This window comes from Archocentrus centrarchus, chromosome 18 (genome assembly GCF_007364275.1).
Source record: "Archocentrus centrarchus isolate MPI-CPG fArcCen1 chromosome 18, fArcCen1, whole genome shotgun sequence".
Taxonomy (NCBI): domain Eukaryota; kingdom Metazoa; phylum Chordata; class Actinopteri; order Cichliformes; family Cichlidae; genus Archocentrus; species Archocentrus centrarchus.
In genome coordinates, this window is record NC_044363.1 from 22,419,983 (window position 1) to 22,441,299 (window position 21,317).

At 42.5% G+C, this 21,317-nt stretch overlaps 1 protein-coding gene across 1 annotated transcript in view; it reads left to right on the forward strand.

Annotated features, from left to right (window-relative positions):
* Positions 1 to 16,867, forward strand: part of LOC115797412 (uncharacterized) — a 29,701-nt gene extending 12,834 nt beyond the window's left edge. Inside the window, exons 2-3 of the mRNA XM_030753989.1 lie at positions 8,131 to 8,183; positions 14,977 to 16,867. Of these exons, the coding sequence (XP_030609849.1) occupies positions 8,152 to 8,183; positions 14,977 to 15,718 (774 nt within the window). The 5' untranslated portion in view covers positions 8,131 to 8,151 and the 3' untranslated portion in view covers positions 15,719 to 16,867. The remainder of the gene's footprint in view (positions 1 to 8,130; positions 8,184 to 14,976) is intronic.
* The last annotated feature ends 4,450 nt before the right edge of the window (positions 16,868 to 21,317 follow it).

The window sequence follows — 21,317 nt, forward strand, 5'->3', positions numbered from 1 at the left end:
CTATTGCTGCCCTCAATCCAAAGAGTACAAGTCACCTTTTCAGATGCTGTATCAACCGCTCATCTTGTGTGATTATAAAAATAGCCATCCCCCATTCACAGACAATACCTCCTGTTTCCAAACAAAACTCTGAACAGGTCAAATCACCTTTAACCTGACTCTTTCTAGAGGAAGCATTATTTCAAGTTTTATCTTTTCAGATTAGATTTTCCACCTCCAGCAACCCTTCACAAATGGCTCTGACTGCCAGTTTTCTCAGGTATCCCCTGGATTTCAATCCATTCCACATTTAGAGGACACTCTACAGCAATCTCACCTTTATTGCACCTGTTTCTCCAAGATGAAACGTTTCAATTTCCTCTGAAGAAAACTCAGAAAGCGAGAAAAATGGGAGCCCAGCCAAGCTGCCGGGACTGAAATATCTCTCCCCTTCAGTAATTGTCCTACGATCTTCCCTACCATAAAAAACAGGAGCAATATATAATATATTGAATGGCACAGGGAGCAGATAAAGGACTGTTATTGCCAGCCAACAATGGCAAATATCTGAATGAATGATAGTCATTTGATGCACAGATTGAATCGTCAATCTCATTATGAGTTTGGAAAGTCTCCAGGGGAACATGATTGGTCATTTGGATGTTCTGAAGTGAGTCTCAGTCGGCTGCTGGTAGTTACTGTAAAGCCTCTCGGAGGTTTTAAAGGTTCATTACAGACGGGTTTGTACCTCATCTCTTTGTGTCATGAATCCTGTGATCTTCGTTAATAACCTTTGCACCTGCATTTGTACTTCTCGTGCCGATCATTTGTTTTGGACACGTATATAAAAGTGAACACAGGTACCCCATTACTTTTTGAACCCATGCTTTGAAACCTTGGCTCTGTTATTTGGACTGCCTGTGGGCTTGTTTGGAGCCAGCAGTGACCATATTTGGATGAGAGTGCTAACTCATGTATATATGAAAAATCAAAAAGTTAACTAAATAAATATAAAACATCCAATAAATTTTTAAAATGCGTGGGGGTGGGGGTGGGGGTTGTGGGCTGCCACCACCATCTGTTCTAAGTCCACTTTTTTTTTTAATTACTGCCAGACGAGGCTCTGATAAAGACGGGCTTGTAGTAAAACAGCACTTTAAGTTCTGTACTAAATCAGGATTGTAGATAAGTACCAGTCCATTTCCCAAAGATACCTGCTTATCAGTGTCACAAAATTTACAAATAAAATACCAGAAATTCGCTCAAAAACGGAGCAGAGGGGCTCTCAGTGCAGTTAATCACACACCAAGTCAGGTTATTTGTCAGATAAATGCACAAAAATTGCTCCAAAAGGACAAGATTGACAGGTCCAGTGAAGATATAAGACTTAATTTAATTTAAACAAATGAGTTATATGAATATTATTAAATCCTGAAACTAGCTATAGAAAGAAAACTAGGCTGTAAACATATTTATTTCTACTGTAGAGTTGGGCATTTTAACCTGGGAGTCTGTGGGGATTGACCTGCTTTTGGAGCCTGCCTCAAGTGGCCATTTGAGGGACTGCAGTTTTTGGTACTTCTTTAATGTACTTTTCCAGTCTTACTGGTCACTCAGAGCACTTCAGACCACAAGTCACATTTTAACATTTTAGTCCCCCTAACGTGTGTGTTTGGACTGTGAGAGGATGCCGAAGTACCCAGAGACGGGCACAGGAAGAACATGCAGACTCCACACAGAAAGGCCCCAGCCAATCGTGGGATTCAAACCAGCAACCTTCTTGCTTTGATGGTGGCACAGGAGGTTGCCACTTGGTTTTGACTCTGAAATTTTCTTTGAAAAATTAGTTAGAAACTACAGCTGTAAAATAAATGTATTCTAATGGAAACAGACACAAAAATATAAATATTCTTTTAGTCTCCAACAGGAACTAGCTGCTAAATAACCCACTGTGTTCACAAGTTAGTTGCAATTTTTGCCTGTTGTTTATGGGAGGGTGTCATTGTCTAACATGAAACACAACTTTTTCACTTCTAACACAACATTTTTAAAGACATTTTGCACATCACATGAACACATAACACATGAGCTTTTTTTATATGTGTATGTATGTATTTTTATGCTGGTTTGTCTTCATTGTGAAGAGCTTACTTTAGTAGAGTGGCTTGTGTAGCAGAGGGCATATCTTTGAGTCGCAGTCTCATCAGTCTGATCTCTGTTGCCGTCTCCTCCTGATAGTGATTTTGTATTTGTTGCCAGTTGCTCCCACACTTCTGAAATGAATCCTGCGTCCTTGGCTGACCCCAAAGCCAAAGAGTGGCTTCAAAGATGCCATAAAGTTTCTTTAGTGTTGAGAAGAGACGGTTGATAATTCTCTGATTCACACGCACATGTTCTTTTGCCTCATTGTTGAAGTAAAAATATTGATTTTGACAGATAGAGGTTAGATATCATCACATGATTTCTTTTCCTCTCTGACTCCCAGTCACGTACACCACGTGTGCTCAGCTAATTTACAGATGACAGAGACAGGCCGTATCTAATTTGAGACTCCCTCACATCACGTATGCTACAGGTTGGGCTCTGGTCTCTTGTTAGGCCCGTATAGAGCTAAAGACATTTGATTTACTTTACCAAAGGTTAATCTTATAACACATAATAGAAATGGGAACTCACGGATGTTCACTACACTTGTTCCCTTGTTCTTCCCGCTTACCCGTGCGTATCAGTGCCTATTTACTCTGCAAACACAACGTGGTACGTAGACATCCAGGAGCCAGAGCATATATGAGCCTGCCCTGTTAGTCGTGTTTGTCCTCTCATTTTCGTTAAGCTGAGTTTTTGGGAGTTGTCTTGGACTTTAATGCTAATGTCTCTTAGTTATCAGAGCAGTGACGTAACTGGTGAGTTACTCATTGGCCCTTTGCTGCTCTGAGGAGGATTGTGTCATCTCTGGCCGGCAGGACTAGTTCCCCCTCTGACTGTGAGCTGTTTGTGCTGACCAGCAGCAGAATGGGTAGCCCGAGGCAGGTAATACTACAATCACATTGTCAGCATTCACACAACCCAGAACCAGTTTTTGCCTTGCAAATTTGCAACCCAACTCCATTCCGATGCAAAACAGCTTTCTCCGACCCAGCCAGCCAGCCATTAGTCATCCTGTCTGGCCGTGTGTCCTCACTGGATCTAAACCAAACTACACCAGAAATATCCATGTGCCTGGCTCTCAGGTGTGTGTTTTCTCTGCAGAAATAAGACAAAAGTATCTACTGTAGAGTTTCTACTGTTTTAAGCACTCAGTTGAACCTTTATTTAAACCTCTTTCCTCAATAGTTTACATAAACTACCAAACCGAAGCTTTAATTTTAGTATTATTGGAATGTTTTGGATGTTTTTGTTTCGTGCGGCCTCTCAGTAAGCATGAAATGTTAAATAGAAGGTGGACTATAGGTAAAACGGTTCTGCGGGATGATAAAAATGTTGTTAATCACTATGGCCACAATTTTATGATACAGAATTATTGTCTCTACAGTGTTTGACTCATAAAAATAGTCTAGCACGCATCTCGCTTTCAGGTTTTCCAAACCTTTTTCAATTCCCATGATTTGACACATGAGAGGGAAAGTCATGAGATTTACTTCAGGGCTACATATTTTTGAAGCCTTGTGCCATCTTCTCTTTGGTCTACATGCACATTGCTTCTCTGTAGTGGATTTAATATTGCAATTAATTTTGTTTTGAGCAGCAGATCAGAAGGGCAAAATTAAGTTATACAATTACCCACAAAACCTACCGTGGAGGAAGCATTAGCAGTTTAACGCTCTGTTTGGAGACTTTTCCTCGTCCGTATTCAACTATTTTGGTATAAGCAGATTTTTGTGCAGTGATAAGTCATTAACACTTTATGTATCAAAAGAGTAGCTGCCTTTAAACACTGTTGTAGGAAAATGTGGAATAAATACAATTATATCATAGATACGTTATTCAATTTAACCCAGTCTTTCACCTGCACGCTCACATGAAAGGCAGTGGCACTGGCAGCATCTGACCAGTTACAATTATGGATAATTGTAACTGGCAACAGAGCAGCTGATTTTACAAAGGAAGTTGAAACAATAATATGAGAAACATATGAAGAGGTTAAACACATAATACAGACTGAATGCAACAAAGCTACTGTAGACAAATCAGGTGTGTGTGTGTGTGTGTGTAAAAGCACTGTAAAGAAGTTTAATATTAACAGTATGAATGTGTATGTTAAATACTTTAGTCAGTAAAGCTGGACAAGAGCTGCTGTAGGAATAAAGTTTAGCCTATTTGAAGCCAGGAATGAAAGCCAGCAAAAACCGCCATCTGTGTAAGTGAACGGACTCAATATCACAGCACCATAAAGATACGAGTGAATCTGATTATAATCTAGTATTTCGTTAACTTAATGTTTAAAAGACGAGTTTAGTTCTTCAGCTGCAGCCTCGGTGCTGTTTAATGGTCTGAGAGCAAGTGAAGAATAAAAGCTGAATTCAAACTAAGGCTGAGACTATCTGTAAATGTGATAGTAGGTGTTCTGTTTTCTCATCATATACAGGATAAATGCTCAGAGAACAACAAAATCATCATAAAATAGTTTCATCTAGCTACTTTCAGCTGCTCCCTTATTCATAAGGGGTCACCACATGTTTGATTTGGCACATTTCTTTTACATCACGCGCCCCTCTGGACGCAGCCTTAAAGGGATTCGAGTCTCCTGGGATTGAACTTGGGTTTGTTTTGTTTTTTCTCCTTCTTTTTTGCTTACTAGATGAATGTGTAAACCACAACATTATGGAGCTCTCATCACTAGAATAACCATAAAGCCAAACAGTAACCAAACCCAGAGACCTGCTGTGATAGTGCATTAAATGTCTTAATTATTCCACTCCATAATCCGTGTGCTGGCACATAGGTTATTGTTTTTAATCTGGAGTGAAAACGTGGTGCCAAGAATGTGCTAAAGTTATTCATAGTCATAATGAATTTATAAGAGTTCAGTCAGAGTCAATTATTCCAAAGGGTTTAGGACTATTTACTGTGCAGATACAGTATTTGGCAGAGGAGGCCCCGGGTTTGAGGATGCTCCCTAAAGAATCCAAGCAGCCTGCAAGACTTCAGCACATTAAAACACCCCCAAGGGCATACAGAGCAGAAAGCAGCAGACACGAGTCTGAGATGTGGAATATACATAATGCACAAGGAAAGAAATGCCACGGCACAACAAGAAAACAGGAGGAGGAGGAGGGAGAAAGCTGCATATCCAGCGGCCTGAGCGATCAGAGGGTTGAGAGTGGGAGCTTGTCAGATGATTATTGACCTGCCTGAATGTGACTGGTAATTGTAAAAGTCGGCTCCTAGTGACTTCAGCTCTCCATTAATGTGATAGTTCCTGAAGCCCGCTGGGAAATTACCTCTTCTCTCACTCCCCTTCTGGAAGATAAGGGACACTTTGGCAGAGCTGGTGCTCGCCAGAGCAACAGTGTGTGAAACAGGGTCCTCTATTTAAAGCGCAGCCTGTCGAACCACTGGGTCTCTCTGCCTCTCTGAATTGCACTCAACGTGCTGCACCCTCTTGGCTTTCTCATAAGTAGCTGCGAATGTGTCAGAGGTCCCCATGAAAATGTAGATGAATCTGTTGAGGCGATGGCTTCAGCCACGTTACAGTCAAGCCCACCTCAAATCGCGAGAGAAGTGAAAAGAGGCCACTGTGAGACGAGACCATGCTACTGAGGTTGATTCTATGTGTGTGCTGATTTTTTTTTTTTTTTTTTTTCCCTGCATCCTCAGTGTGTACACCCACCTCTGGCGCTGGACTCTTTTTCTGTCTTTGCGCACAGCAGCAGACCTGTAGGAGGATAATTAGCTGTCTTGGGAGAGCTAAGTCATGCTTTGTTGCTTTTCGACAAATAATGCTGGCTTGCATGCTTAAAAAAAAAAAAAAAAAGAAAAAGAAAAGTGACCCAGCCATGATGGAGTGATAGTCTTATTTGTAATGCAGCTTGTACAGTTATATAAATCAGCAAACCCTTGTTTGCTTTTTTTTTTTTTTTTTTTTTTCAATCGATCCAACGTGAGAAGCAAATTTGGTGGTCCCACAAGCATTTTTCAAACCAATCCCACAAACAGAGCCCACCTGATGTTGCTACCTCATTCCCTTCAGGCCGTTGTGAAAAGATGTATAGAGTCCCACAGCTACTGAACCCTCTTACATCATACCTGTCTGGTCTTACAGCAGCTTAAAAATACTCAGGAGTAATGGATACAGATTGCCCGAGTGGTGGCACATTCACATGTTCTATAAATCACAGTGTTTTCTAATGGTCAACAAATCATGAAACTACCCCAGCACAACAGTAAATTGATCCCACTGTGATGCTTGTGCATCCAAAGCCTGTTGTAGGTTAGTCTCCTGTACCATAGCTCACCATTGTTCAAATACTAGTGGTTAGTGATCAGTCAGATTTTATTTTCAATTGGCTTCTAGAGTCAGCCTGCTATCAGTTTGTGACTGAACGGGGTCATGTTGGCAGTTACACGCCACACGTCTGTTTAACTGTGATGCATCTAACAAAAAATCCCAAACCTGGTTCTGTCTGTGTTCACAGAAATTCACATTAACTACTGTATTTCAGAGTTCAGCAAGAACCTTGTAGATTTTTAATAGAATTTCACAAATTCCTCCACAAATAGTGACGTAGTGGCTGCAGGACAGCCATTGAACTGCAGAATGGTGTCCGCATCCAGCAGATTTGCTTTTATTTAGGAATATAACCACAATGCAACTGGCAACCAGCTGAGTCGAGTCTCCTGTTGTAAAGAAAAACATTGCATATGAGTTGTACTCTCGTGTTGGCGGTCAGTCTGCATTTATAATTAAGATGGCAATTATTTGCAAACCTTTGCCAATCCGTCTGAGAGTGACTGCAGTCAGTCCAAGTTGGACTACAGTTGTTTGGAGCCAGGTTGCCTCCCACCAGTTGACCGATGCAATTGCCTTGCAATCGAGGTTGATGGTATTGCAGGTTTTAACCTCTGGGTGATCTGTTCATCACCATAACTACTTGTAATCACTGCAAAACCACTGATATTTTTCTTAGTTGCAAGGAAATTACGGTAGAACACACGTCTGCAGCTGGTAGCAGGGCACCAACTTGTAACTTATTTAGGTTTGAATGTCTGCAACTTGTGTACGTTTACTCCTGTTTCATGAAGTGCAGCTGCTGAACATATGAAATGATTAAGTTATAACACCAGACAGATCATTTTACTGAAGTTCAGCAGTGCTTCTATGCCGTTCCTTCCATAACACATCAGTAAGGTGTACAGTTTGCTTTTTGACATTATCCCCTGTAATTAATTCTATGTTGACATTGTGCATCTGCGCCAGTGTCACCCTATAATTTCTGTCAACACATTACACTTGTGGAGCTTATTCTTATCCCATTCTGATCGCAGACTGAGCTAGAACCAAAAATAAAGTCCAGCAAGGTCAGAGAGGTAAGGTTAAGAAGAGAAGCTGTTTTCTCAGGGGGCCACACATCTTTTCCTTTTCCTCGACAAAGAGACACGGTGTCCTCTACCTCCCTCGATCCCTCTCTCTCTCTCTCTCTCTCCTTTGCGTTCAGACAAACCCATTCAAGACTCAGTGATTAATTATTTACCCAGGCAATGAAATGCCAAAGCCTGGAGAAACATACCACCGGGAGAGAAAAGGTCACTCTCATCCTGCACATAGATACACACTCCTCAACACACTCAAGCAACAGTGATGGATGGCAATAACATCTTTATCGGCGCTTCGGGCAGACAGAGTTTTCATGCCGATGTTCTAATACCGTCGAAACCAAGGGCGAAGCCAAAAAAACTTGACAGATGAGGTGAAATTTCGGGAGAGCCCCGAAAAAAAGGCCCCCCTGGTTTCTAAACCACCCGCATGTCGGAGGGGGTGAACGGTCCGATCAATAGCAAACTCTGTGTGCGTGTGTGTGTGTCGTACAGTAAACTGTGGCCTTTCCTCGTGGTGAAAACAATACGTGCATGTTTTGACACTTTAGAGTTTGTCTGTTCAGTTCAGCTGAGGGGTGATTAAAGTTTGATAACTTTGTTATTGTCTCTCTACAGCTCCACAACACAGCTGGCCAAATGGGGTGTCGGTGCTGCAGGATGATTAAAAGGTGAGAAGTGTTTCTGCTCTGCAGACATTTCCTCTAGCCTAGTTTTGTTTTTGTGCCACTTTTCTGTCCCGTGCAATCATTCTTTTGTATATTGCCACAACACTGATCCTCAGTAAAACCCCACAGTAATCAGGAAGAACTCCCTCAAGAACTGTTTTTGTTATTGGGGGGACATGAAGGGAGGAGAAGGAGGGTTCCTGTTGAGGAGGGGTCAGTCTACCATGAAGGACTGTGTGTAAAGAATTACGGGAAAGCTATTTAAAGAATGTTATCTAGGAAGATGTCACACAGCTTTTATATTTACCTGTTGGGTCACCTTAAGTTTGCCCTTGCCAAGTGTTTAAAAATAGTGTCATGAAGAGCCTGACTGATATATAAGGCCTTTTATAGATATAGCTTATGTGCTGTTCTGTAAGCCCGAAAAAAAATAAATAAATAAAAGCTTGCCATAATTTAGCATCATTACACACTCCCTGGACACTTTATTAGCACCAGGACAATGCAAATCTCCCGTTCCACCACATCCTAAAGGTGCTCTATTGGACTGAGGTCTGGTGACTGTGAAGGTCATTTGAGTGCAGTGAACTGATTGTCATGTTCAAGAATGATCTGAGTTTTGTGACATGGTGCTGGAAGCAGCCATCAGAAGATGGTTACATTGATATCAGATTTTTTTTACTCCCTCTAAGTGGCCTGCAGTACTTGTCTGGCTCCATATACCTCTAAACAGCTCCTCTGTAACAACCTCTCACTGTTGATTTTCTAATGTTACTCCTCAGTGTCAGTTCTAATGTCTTCTTGGCCGCTTAATGATTTCTTGTCCGTTTCATGCAGATAGTGAGAGGTCCATTTATAATACGTCTGCTTGGTGAGCCCCTCGTGGATACTTAGTACAAACCGTGAGTCGATATGCCAATAGCCTTCACCCCTGCTTACTGTATTTTTTATTTATTTTCTGCAGGGCTGCCCAGTCATTAAAAGCGTACATGGCATTGTTGTCAGGGCTCGACATCGCCATGCTTTTTTGAGGTGAAGGAGGAGATGGAATAGGGCAGAGAAACAAGGCTTTGATTGCGGATTAATGAAAGGGCACGCTGCTATTCACATACCACAGTCATAATCCCACTACGCAGCTGGGGTTTTTTTTTTTTTCTTTCCCATGTCAAAAGATACATATGTGAATGCTTGTGACAAGCACGCATACCTCCCTAATTGTCTGGAGTGTCACATTTCTGGGATTAACAAGGTTAAGGGGGGGGGGGGGGGGGGGGGTTTGGCAGGGTGGGCCTTTAGATTACTGGATCAGCAGCACAGGACAGATGCATCGAATCCAGAGGAATAACCGCAAGCAAGTCTGTTTCATTGTAGCAGATGGATTTGGTTTCCAGGGGAGTATTTCCTTGTAACTTCACTCTGCAAGGTGGAAGTTTTCATTTGGTTAAGAGGGCAAAGTGCCTCACATTGAAAACATTACAACTCTAATGGCTTCACTGGCATAAAATCTATAGGCACCTCTGCACCTATTGTATTGCAGAACAGATGCAATCAGCTTTAATCTCTGTAGCACAAGAGGGGAGTTGGTATTGTGGTCACATTGTGCAGGTGTGTCTAATCATTGAACTGGCTTGTGAGCGATGGAGGGTTCTTCTTTACCTTAATCGCCTGCTGACTGAACTTGGTGCAGTGTGTGGTTTCCAGGATGACCGTGATAACCAGGAAAATTATACACTTGGATAGGCGGGGGGAGGGGGGGGGGGGGGGGGGGGGGTTGGTCTGTCCCAGGGTTATAATAGTTTTGGATTTTACATTATAGTTTAGTTTAGTTAGTTTTTACTTTTATTTCTCTAATTCAGTTAGTTTTAATTAGTTTTCAGAGTGGTTTTGCTCGTTTTTATTAGTTTTTATTTTTGGTTTTATGCTTAGTTTTAGTAGTTTCAGTATTAGTTTTAGTATTTTCATACTTAATCAGGTACCCTTTAAAGATACCCTTTAAAGAAATAAATTCAGCAACCAACTGTTCACAGACAGCAGCACTACATGCTAAATGTGTGTAATATTGAGGACACACATGAACATCAACAGGGAGACACTGATAACAATATGAACTCCAAAACTCGATAAATTCTACAATAAACTCCCAATAAAGTTCAGCCTCAGTGCAGCAGATTAACAACAGCTACATGTGGTGTTTGACAAAAACAAACTCCTTGAAGGAGTCAAAGCTCAAATCCAGCTGCATCCTGATGTTCTCTCCACCTGATGCTGCTTCTGTTTTGGAGCTAGCTTGGTTAGATGCTCGCTGATTAGACTTGCAGGGTCTTTGCGGCCTCTGTAGCCTACGGAAGTGTCCGACCTCATGTCCGCATTTATGCATGTATAGCTGGATTGCGTGTGTTAATTACCTTGTGGTTGTGTGCTGGGGGTTTTTTGGGCCTCGCTCTTTGTGCTCAGTTTTTAGGGTGCAAACATATTTGTCCCTGTTTTTTCACTTTCTTCATTCCTTCACGTCCATTCCCATAGTTTCAGCAGCTCCCTCCAGGAATTTGCTGACATTTGTGAGTCCTTATATTGATGCTTTGATTATTAGTCCTGATTGTTATTATCTGACTGATAAAGTAGCCGGAAACGCACAAGGACTAAACACAACGTTGTGGCTGCGTTGACCCGACGAGTAGTCACGTTTCTCTGGAGGTGCAGGCCGGGTTGCCTTGTAGGATGAGAGCGGTTTCCGTAGCTGCCTTGTGTGCGCTTCTCAGGTCTACTTTGATGTTGGTGTTTTTTTTCCTGATAAGAAGTGTTCTGTACATCATCCACAACATCATCCACAACAAGACACTCGCTGCTATCTGTGCTATCATAGTAAAAAAAAAAAAAAAAAAAAAACACTCCACATGGGACTCTCTGAGGAGCAGCGCGGTGTGCGCACGCACGCACATGCGCACCCATTTGCCCGACGGCGTTCCGAGCTTAAACTCGGAGAGAGGAAAAAAATGATTTCATATCAATCCACAAGACTTTTGAAAAAATAACAATATCTATAATTTCAGTTAGTTTTAGTTAGTTTTGTAAACTCACAATTCAGTTTTAGTTAGTTGTCGTTTCTTCCTTTTAATTTTAGTTTTTTTTATTTCAGTTAACGACAATGTTTTTTCAATTTCAGTTTTCGTTATTTCGTTCGTTTTCGTTAACTATAATAACCCTGGTCTGTCCACTCAAAAACCAAAAACCAGAAAACTGGAGCAACATGTCATTTATTTTGCTCTCGGAAAAATAGCTCGGAGAAAGAACCGGCAGCTTCCTGTCGTTGATGAAAACACTGTTTCATTTCCCAGCAAGTCTTTTGTCCAGCTTTATGAATTATTTTTTTCCCTGTAATAAACCACCCTGTGTATCTCTCACTTTTCTGAAAGTGCGCCTCAAATTTCACCTTGGCAGCCAGGAAGCTGCAGCGGTGCTGCCCAGGAGCGAAAGTAATGGAAAACATTCATTTTCTCAGCTTTTCTCTGCAAAGGGAAACAGAAGGAAAGGATGCAGGGTGAGAGAGGGGTGCTTAAGTCAGTGGGTGAGCGCTCGTGTCTGACTGTATCTGCGTAGGCAGGTGACTTGTTTGTGTGTCCGCTTCCTGGGAGGGAAGATAGAAAGCTGTTATTTAATCACTCTATTTGTTTGAAGGTTATCTTCTTAATTCTAAGGACTTCCTGAGTTTCTGTTGAATACTGAATACTGTAAAGTAAAGCCAAAGGAGGGTTAGATTTAAAAAAAAAAAACAGACAAGTGAACATGAAAACGTAAGACAAAGCAGGTGGGAGATTAAAAAAAAAGCTTGAGGGAAGATGCTGAAATGAAGGAGAAGTCAGTGCGAAGCTGTAGAAGATTAGTGAGCTGCAGCTACACAACAGCGACGCGGAAGGAGACACAAGGAGGAGGTTGTTTGGAACGGGAGCTCCTGGAGAGGTGAAAGATGGAGGCTGGCGGGGTGGAGGAGAAAAGACACGAAATGAAGAAAAGATGGGCGTGAAAAGCATGAGCTGCTCACAGCAGGTCATGTCTGACAGACTGCTACACCATCCACACCCTCCACCCCCTCCAGCACTTGTAATACCTGTCGAGGTGTGTGCGAGAGCAAGCGTCTTGTACTTACGCCCTTGTAAGTACATCCTTCAAAGTGGAGGTATCAGATTGTCATCACGTCTGTGAGGGGATGCTCACTGTGTAGAACGAATGAGCTGTAATTAGTCTCAGACCTTGTCGACCTCTAGCATCCTTTGAGGAATTGGGACAACGTCAACAAATCTCTGGCAGCGCGTGTCGCTGTGATGCACGCAATAAAAGACCCGTTTCACAGCAGGGCTAACAAAGCAGGTGAGAAGCAGAGATTCAGCAGCAACATCAAATGAGACAGCGACACATCGGGGCTAAACAGTGCATCAGGGCTACTTTTCATGTCATTTTCTTCTTCTGAGTGAAAACAGAAACTCAGTAAACTGATTTCAGGTCATCATGTCCCTGTTTTATTCAGTATCACTCATCCCAAACATCCAACTCAGCAGCTTCATGGCATTATAAGTCCTCAGTATTAGTTGTTTGTTTTGGTTTTTTTTAATTTTGTGTATTTTGAATATAATTTATTTTTTCATCTGTTTATTGACTGATGGATAAAAGAATACGTGTTCTTGTCACAAAATGACCGTGTTTGCTGACAGCTGGTAGTCACATCCCAAAGGTGCTCTATTGGGTTGAGATCTGCTTGACTGTGGAGGCCGTTTGAGTGCAGAGAACTCATTGTTATGTTCACGAAACCAGTTCAAGATGATTTGAGCTTTGAGACATTTTTCAGTGTGAATGTGTAAAAGCCTTTTATTTTACTCTTCAGTCTGATTGGTCATTAATGAGCTTCACATGTGGCAAGAAGCTAATGATATAGGATACACTTCTTTTTATGCTAAGGTTAGCTTTAGTCGAGTAAAGACAGAGTAAAACAGAAGGACTGAACATCTGTGTGTCTGTCGCCATCTTTTATCATGTTTCACTTTTTGTTGGCCTCTCAAGAAACCAACATCTGGAAGTAAAAGTCAGTATTTCACATTTTAAACCCAAAAGAAGAGTGCAGTCAGGCCTGTGCACATTTCCTTCCTACAACACGCTGGCATAATCTATCTGACATTTTACATGAGCAGTGCAGAAGTTACCACCGCTGAGGCTCAGGCAGCCTCTGTAAACATCAAGAGCATGCACGCCTTTGACATCACATTGCATTTAGAAATGTGCAGGGCGGCTGCACAAATAAAATATCCTCATCGCTGTCAGTGTACAGTATGTGGTTGTTGGAGCATCTGACTCGAGGAGCCCCCGTCAGACAGGCAGAAATGGCCCCGTCCGTCTGTCGCCGCAGTGATCCGCAGAATAAAACCGAGAAGTCGCTCATCTGGAAAGTAGAAATTCATCTTTGATTCGTTCAGTTTGCACCAGTTAGAAGTAAGTGTGTTTAAATAAGTAGTTAAAATGATTCATGAATGTGAGATTGCATTTTAAATACAGCAGGGTGTGTGTTTTCACTACATCTAGTTGTTGAATGTTTTCAAAGGATGGCCATCACATGTCTCTGTAGCCCGAAGTGACCTCTTTAAAACACTTACTTTGTCACATTAGCTATTTAAAACCCGGTGGTGGAGTATAACTCACTGAAGTACACTCATGCAAGTACTGTTTCTAAGTACAAATTTATATTTAATACTCCCGCCACATGTCAGAGGGAAGTACTGTACTGTCAGATTTATTGTGCATCAAATTTACTACCAGTCTTCATCTATCAGTGCCTCCATCCTTCCAACTATGCTGCTAAGCTTAAAAAGTAAAGGAAAATAATATTATACATTATTATATATATTTAAAGTGGACCTATTTTTAGCTTATTTCCAGCCCCATATTTTTATTCTTGCTCTCTACTTTCTCTGACATATTCCTTAGTTCATCCTCAGTCTAAAACAAGCCATTTCTCCTCCCTCCCCACCAATTAAGCCAACTTTCGTTCGACTGACTAATTGGCTTTGAGCAGCGGGTAGGTGGGGTTGCTGTGCTCTTCACAGATGACAGCAGGTTCACACCGAGCACAGACGTGAAAGAGTCTGGAGATGCCGTGGCAAACGTGATGCTGCCTGCAACATCATCGGGCATGACTGGTTTGGCAGTGGGTCAGTGATGGTTTGGGGAATGCCAGTTGCCCTGCATAGTGCTAGTCTGTGAGCATATGTTGCATTGAAGGGGACTTCGTGCCACCCTCACAAGTCTGTTTCTGACAGTTTGGTCAGAAAGGCTCTGGCAGCGCTCCTCCTGTTTCTGCTCACACAAGGAGCAGACACCGGTCCTGTGCTGGGTTGATGCCCTTCCAGGCCCTGTCAGCTCTCCCCGTGTCCTGATATGTCCTCTACCACACGTATGTTAGCTGGACTAACTTTTGCAACTTGATCAGGCTGCAGGTACCATCTCCTGCTACCAGTAGAGCCAAAGACACTAAAGAAAAATCAGTCAGGAGGTGCAATTTTCTGTGGCCACCACCTGATAAACCATTGCTTTTTGGGGGTTATCCTGTTTCTTCATGTTGTCACTTTGATTTGCACCAAAGGAGGTGAAATGGATTCACAATACTTTATTACACAATGCTTTTGTATAAAGTTTAACTGAGTTTGTGCTGAGCTGTGATGATCAAATTTTCACTTAATTTTTTTTTTGAGCAGTGTATGTAGCTAATATCATTTTAACTGTAGCAGTGACCTTTTGTCTGTCTCTGTCACAGCTACGTCTATGACCCCTCAGCCCCAGTGGACGTGAGGAAGACCGACTCTCGAGGCGGCTCACTCTACCAGGCCCAGCACCGCGCAGGCAGGGCCCTGAACAGCAACCCATCCGGCAACCAGAACAAGCAGAAGCAGGGCTTCCATAACCTGGCCTACAGCAGGTCCAATGAGAGCACGCTGAAACTGGAGGTTGACAACAACCATGTCAACCAAAGACTGCACCGGCAGGGGAGTATACCGCCTACAGATGGAGGGCTCTACATCATCCAGCCACAGGGTGTGGGACAACAATGGATGATGCAGGAAAAAGGTCCGAGTCAGGTGCCCGTGTACCCCAGCATAGAGAATTATGAGAAGCAGGGGAGCTCTGCCGAGCAGAGACATCAAGCGAGTAACGGGTGGAACAGCTCCGTCGCTGAGCACGAGATTGCCACCAAAGAGCTGTCAGCAGACGAGATAGACGAGGGTGTGGGAGGGACACCGGAGTACCTGTGCGACACGGGGGATGAGGGTAGCGTCTTGTCAGTGGACATCCAAACCAGCACAACTAGCTTGTCCTCAGGGGGCACGAAAGACGAGCTCGCGCTGCCAAAGACTCCAGATGTCTCCACGGTGGAGAGCGGGATCTCGGTGTCAAAGAGCGAGGACGAGGAGCAGGAGGTGCAGAGCATCACGGACTCAATGGTGGCAGAGGCTCTTGCCGCTTTGGAAGCCGCCACTGCCGGAGAGGACTACGAGTGACTGATGGCTGCACTCGCTCTCCCTCGCCACGTGAAAAACGTGACTGTGACTTGACAGATCAACAAAACAACCGTGAAACTTTGCCACGCTTCTGAAGAATAATATTCATATCTAAGACCATGGGAATGAATAGAAACTCTGTTTACAACAAAAATATATTTTGAACCCTTGGATGTTTTTTTGTTTTTTTTAAACTGTGGTGGTACTGACAGAGGATAATGTCAGCATTGTGAAGGAAGCTACATTTCCAAAGCTGCAAGTTTTGCATGAAGCCACAACCAAAGAGACGTCAGCGTGCACACTGAGTATGGCCCGCAGGCGTATTGCAGCACATCCAACACTCCACACAGTCCCGATAAGCCCGCATGTGCTCACTCTCTGCTTTGCCATGTCCACCCTTTTATCATGTTCGGAGCTTAATGTTTCATCTGTGAACACAGTCCCTGCCATAGTCTGTACAGGACCCAAGCACACGAAAGAGGAAAAGTCAACCTTTGAGTTTCCCCACCGTGGTTTTGTCCTCATTTTTTTGTTCCTCTTATTTATGAAATCTTACTGCTTTTTTCAGATGATTTATTGAATCTTCCTAAAAGCTGGAGGATGAGAGACTGTCTTTTAATCATAGGTTATGCACTTACTTGTCATTGCTATTATGCACATTATACAGTGTGAAAGCATTTCATAAATAAGATCATTTATTCTAAAGTGAATGTAAGTGTAAGCTGAGTGAACCTCAGAGGGGCCATCGATTCACCCTGCTAGCTTTTTACTTTTAGTTTTTATTCTAATTAAAGGCTTTTGCGCTTCTAGTCTGGCCTGTGACGTTAGTTTCAGCTCGTGAGCCTCATGCGGTAGTGAACCACAGAGGCTGGACAGCAGTGCAGTGTTTTGTTTTTTTTTTAATCATTGAAGGATACCTTTACATTAGTGTGTCACGTTAATATCAACACCTGCCTCTCCATCGCTGCTCAGTGTTCACGTTTGTTCCCTAACCGAGTACATGCTTCTGCCAGATCAACTCTTATAGTTTTCTTTATCAGTACTTTGGTTTTGGAAGCACACTCAAGTAATGTTGATGATTCTCAAGTAATAATAAGCTGTTTTGATCAGTTCTGTTTTCAGTTTTTAATTTTCTTACCCCCATTGTTTGCCTGCCAATGATTTCTACTTGTTGTATTATAAAATAAAGTACTTGAAAACGGTGTAATTTTTGTCCGTTGTGGATTTAATACTGTACTAGGCAGCTAGCTGAAGAAGATATGCTACATAAAGGATCTTTGAGAGAATATTAAGTGGTTGCACAGAGGTTGATGGGTGACCAGTTGCAAAAAGTTTGCCATATATACAAAAATATTAAACGCACTCACCGGGAAAACCACGCTAGGATGTTGCCGTTCTATTTTTAGTCTAGTTTGACTGAGCCAGCATCTAATTTTTTACATACAAATCTATGCAAAGATGTGAACTGGCAGAAATCTGTGATGAGGTCTAGCTTATTGTCACAGTTTGTGGGCAGCCTGAAGCTTAGTGGTTCAGCTTTGCTGTCACATACAAATAGAATAAATGAGTGGATTGAAAAAAGCTCTGAAAACACATCACTAATTTGATCTAAGTGGCTCTCTGGGTTTTTAGGGGAGAGTATTTATATGTTGTGAGATGGTCCTAGAATAGTCTGCTGATTGCATGTGTGCAGGAGTAACATATCTCTAGTCTGAACGCACCATTTTAGTGTAAACTCCTGCGAGTAACCCAGCAGGTTTCCGACCACGAAGCTAAAAATGCTCTGTTGGGGGGCTCGACAGCTCAAACAGCTCTATGCATAAAATATAAATCAATTTAAGCCAGTTCTTCCAATTATTCTCTATCCCCCAATCTTCACAAAATAAGACCTCATCATCAATGCTCTCTTTATGCCAGCATATGTCAGATAATAGCTTGGTTGCTAAAGGGAAAGTGGTTGCATCCTTAGGGAGGCAGTTTTATGTAGAGGAGTATGGACATGGAAAAAAAAAAAAAAATCTGTTTCTGATACTACTTGTGATGTTCCTCAGCACCATTAACCACGTAATTGCTGTTATACAATTAAAACTATAAAAAATATATACCAGTTCTTTTAAAGCGATGTATAGCTGGTGTGTTGAGCAGTTCTTTAAAGTCACTTGTTGGACTTCTGCGTTCTGCAGGACATCAAAATTTTGTTTGTGAACGCTGCTTCTCTCCCTTCTTCATAATAAGTGTGATCACCGTGGGACTCCGCGGTTTGAACCTCGCCATCGCAGCAGTTAGAGCCTCAGCGGGCAGCATGCAGGGCCCCGGGGGCCCCAGCTAATGAACACCTGTGGGTGTTTGCTTGAACTGCACACAGCTCACGTACACACCTTGGGAACCTTCCACAGCAGCCAATATCCTGATCGACTGACTGATTTCGGCTCTTCGTTGCAGGAGAGGCTCTCGGTGTCTCTGTGAGCACAAGAGGTGGAGCGGAGCCCCAAAATAGCCTCTTTGGACACTTAGCTATTCCTCTCAGCCGCCCCTTTCCATCTTCATCCGTCTTTGCTCCCTCAGTTACAGTTTTTACACCTGAGACCTTTGGATTCTGGCATGTTCCATTTGTTTTGCAGAGGATGTTCAACTTTTTAATTCACTGATTTACTAAGAAACACCTTCTCTGTTTGAGCAGGTCAATAGCTTTTAGCAAATCCTTTGTTTTTACCCCGCTTACCAGAATCTCGTGGGTTCTTTCAGACTTTATCTCTCTCTGCATTTCACTAAAATCCCTTCACACTACTACCCACTCACCGCCGAGTTTGAACACATCGCAGCAGAAACCCACCCGAGACCCAGATGCGGGTTTCACGTCGCATACGACGTGCTGCACCTCAGCGGGATAGACTACCAGACTCCAATCCACACTGAGGCCTGTCTGTGTGTGAATGCATTTCACAGTTTAACCAAAGCTTTGATCCAAAAATGGCTCAGAACAACAGTAAGAGCCTGTTTTTATTTTTACTTTTCCCCCCACGGACAGTACACACTTGTACGTGCAGCGGGTGGCAGTTTAGCAACCAGGTGAAATCACAAGCTAAAGCACAAATGAGCACAAAGCTCGTTGGCTGGCTGGGAAGTACAGGTTTGTTTGTTTTTTTTTTCTCAAGAATCAAAAAAAGCATTTTTCTTAATGAAGTTCTGAGTGTAACATCCTGCTTTTCGGTGTTAAGAACAAAGCCACACCTGCACAGTAGAGCAGCGGCACGTGCGATTGTCTTGCAAGATGAAGAATAAAAACACTTCCGTATATCCTGTGCAGTGTGACGGCAACAGGATCTGCTTAATCAACCAGTGACTCATCTGTCCATCAGAGCTGAGCTCGCCTACTGCGTCACCACATCACTTGGATCCTGTCACTCAGATTCAAGGATACACAGAAAGGTAGATGATACGCTCCGCACAGGCGGATAAATAACAGCAGAAAGGAGGTACACGTGTTGGTGTGCAACTTTTATCAGTGAGCATAATATCAGATGAGCACAAAAGCTGCATGTTATTGTTTGTGCAAAGGAACCGCGAGGCGCTGTCAGCTGAGAAGAGGCATCAAAAAAAAAATAGTAGAGCTTAGAAGACTTTGAGGTATTTGAAAGCATTAAAATCATAACAAAAAAAAAAAAAAAAATCACATGACATTTGAGCAGAGGAGAAGAACGGCTTCAGATTTGATGTGACCAGCCACGTCTTCAAAATAAAAGCTCCTTTCAGTAAGTTTCACATCACCTCCTGCTAAAGGTCAAGCATGCAGTGTGTGGATTTCCAACCAGTTTAATTCTTTCAGATAGGATTCATTTTAAACTTTCTAGTATCCCAAAACTGTCAGTGGCTCCAGGTGAAACTCTTTAAACTCATCACTATAGAGTGCAGCATTTAGTGAGTGTTACTCAAACAGGAAAATAACTGCACTCTTGAGGAGGAATAATTCTGAGTTTTAAAGCTGCAGGGGCACTGATGCTGGACTGACTCAAAGTGAACTACAGAGACCTTCTTCTTGGTAATGAAGGAATATGTCACCCAAATGTACTTCTATTGTTCTCTGGAATAAATGATGGTCACGATTAACTAGATTACTGAGGTTTTTTTTAATCAAGACGAAAAATAAATCATGATAATACTGTAGAGCTACAGCAACATTTAAAAAAAAAATGTATAATCTGTTGGCAGGGGACAAGACTTTTGGGATAGGAAGCTTTCCAGATTACTTGCTCCGAGGATTTATGGACTCAATCAGTAGTTTCAAGCCTCAGTGTCAAAAAAGGGAGGATACACTGGAGTATGCTCTTTGGCTAACGATGTGTCAGTTTCAAGATGTTAGCCAACGACTGTGCGGTGTCTCTGCGGTGGTCCTCGCTTTCACAGTCAGAGCCACTCCTTGCTCATCGTTTTTGATTTCAAAATACAGAGGTGGCAGTCGCTCAGCTCAAAGCTTCGCAATGGCATGTCACCAACCAATCTTTATCTTTAATATCCATCTGTCTGCTACAACCAAAGAACCCGAGGCTAAGGCATTGATGATAGCCTTGCAGTCCACTAAGGACCCAAGCGGACCTTAGTGGACTTTGGATCCAAAGTCACTAAGGTCCGCTTGGGTCCACACATATAAGTGACATATGAGTTGCGCTCAGATGATGAGCACTAGGGTCTGTGGCCGATGTCTGTGTGCCTGCCAAATTTTTTTTGGCCATGTGGAATGAAGTATAACAGTTCAATTCAATTCACTTTCATTACATAGCACCAAATAAAGCAGCAGTCGCCTCAAGGTGTTTTATATTATTAATAGAGAGAAAACCCCAACAATCAGACGACCTCTTGTCAGCAAACACTTTGCAACAGCGGGAAGGAAAAACTCCTTTTAACAGGAAGAAACCTCGGGCAGAAAAATATTCAGGGAGGAGCAGCCATCTGCTGCAGGCGCGTTTAATGGCATTCCTTTTGTCAACATTCACCCTGGTGAAGGTCCTTTTCTCCTATTTAGCAGAGGGAAAAAACACTGCTGAATCTTTACATGGAGCCTGTCATTGAACTCCTTCTTTAGAACCATAAAATATGTGCTGTTAATGTGTATGAATGAACTTCACCATTTCTACCATCTACTTTTCCACACAAGCCTGCACCTCAGCATTGTTCACCGTCTCTTTCCTGTTATCAGAGCGACTCAAGATAATGGCACAAAAGCAGCTTCACAACAAGTTAATTTGTGCTGTACATCCACACAGTGAGTGGCGGACAAATAAAGAGCCACTTGTGTGTCAGATTCCTCCACGTTGTTTTTATCAGGTCCATTAGGCAGCCGGCTGTAGAGTCCCTGAGGTTGTGCGCTCAGTTAGCGTGTTGTTTTCTCAGGCTCTGTTGGCGTTAATGATGTCAAACACGCTTCCTCATCTCAGAGGAAAATTTATACTTAAAGAGCAAATATCCACCTCACTGTAAAGAACATCCCTGGTGTAATTTATTTTAGTCTTGACTGATTAGCTTAAACTCAAGAAAAATGCACAGAAAACAAAAACAGCTTGTTAATGTTTGTTCCATGGTTCAGTTTTTTTTTTTTAATTTA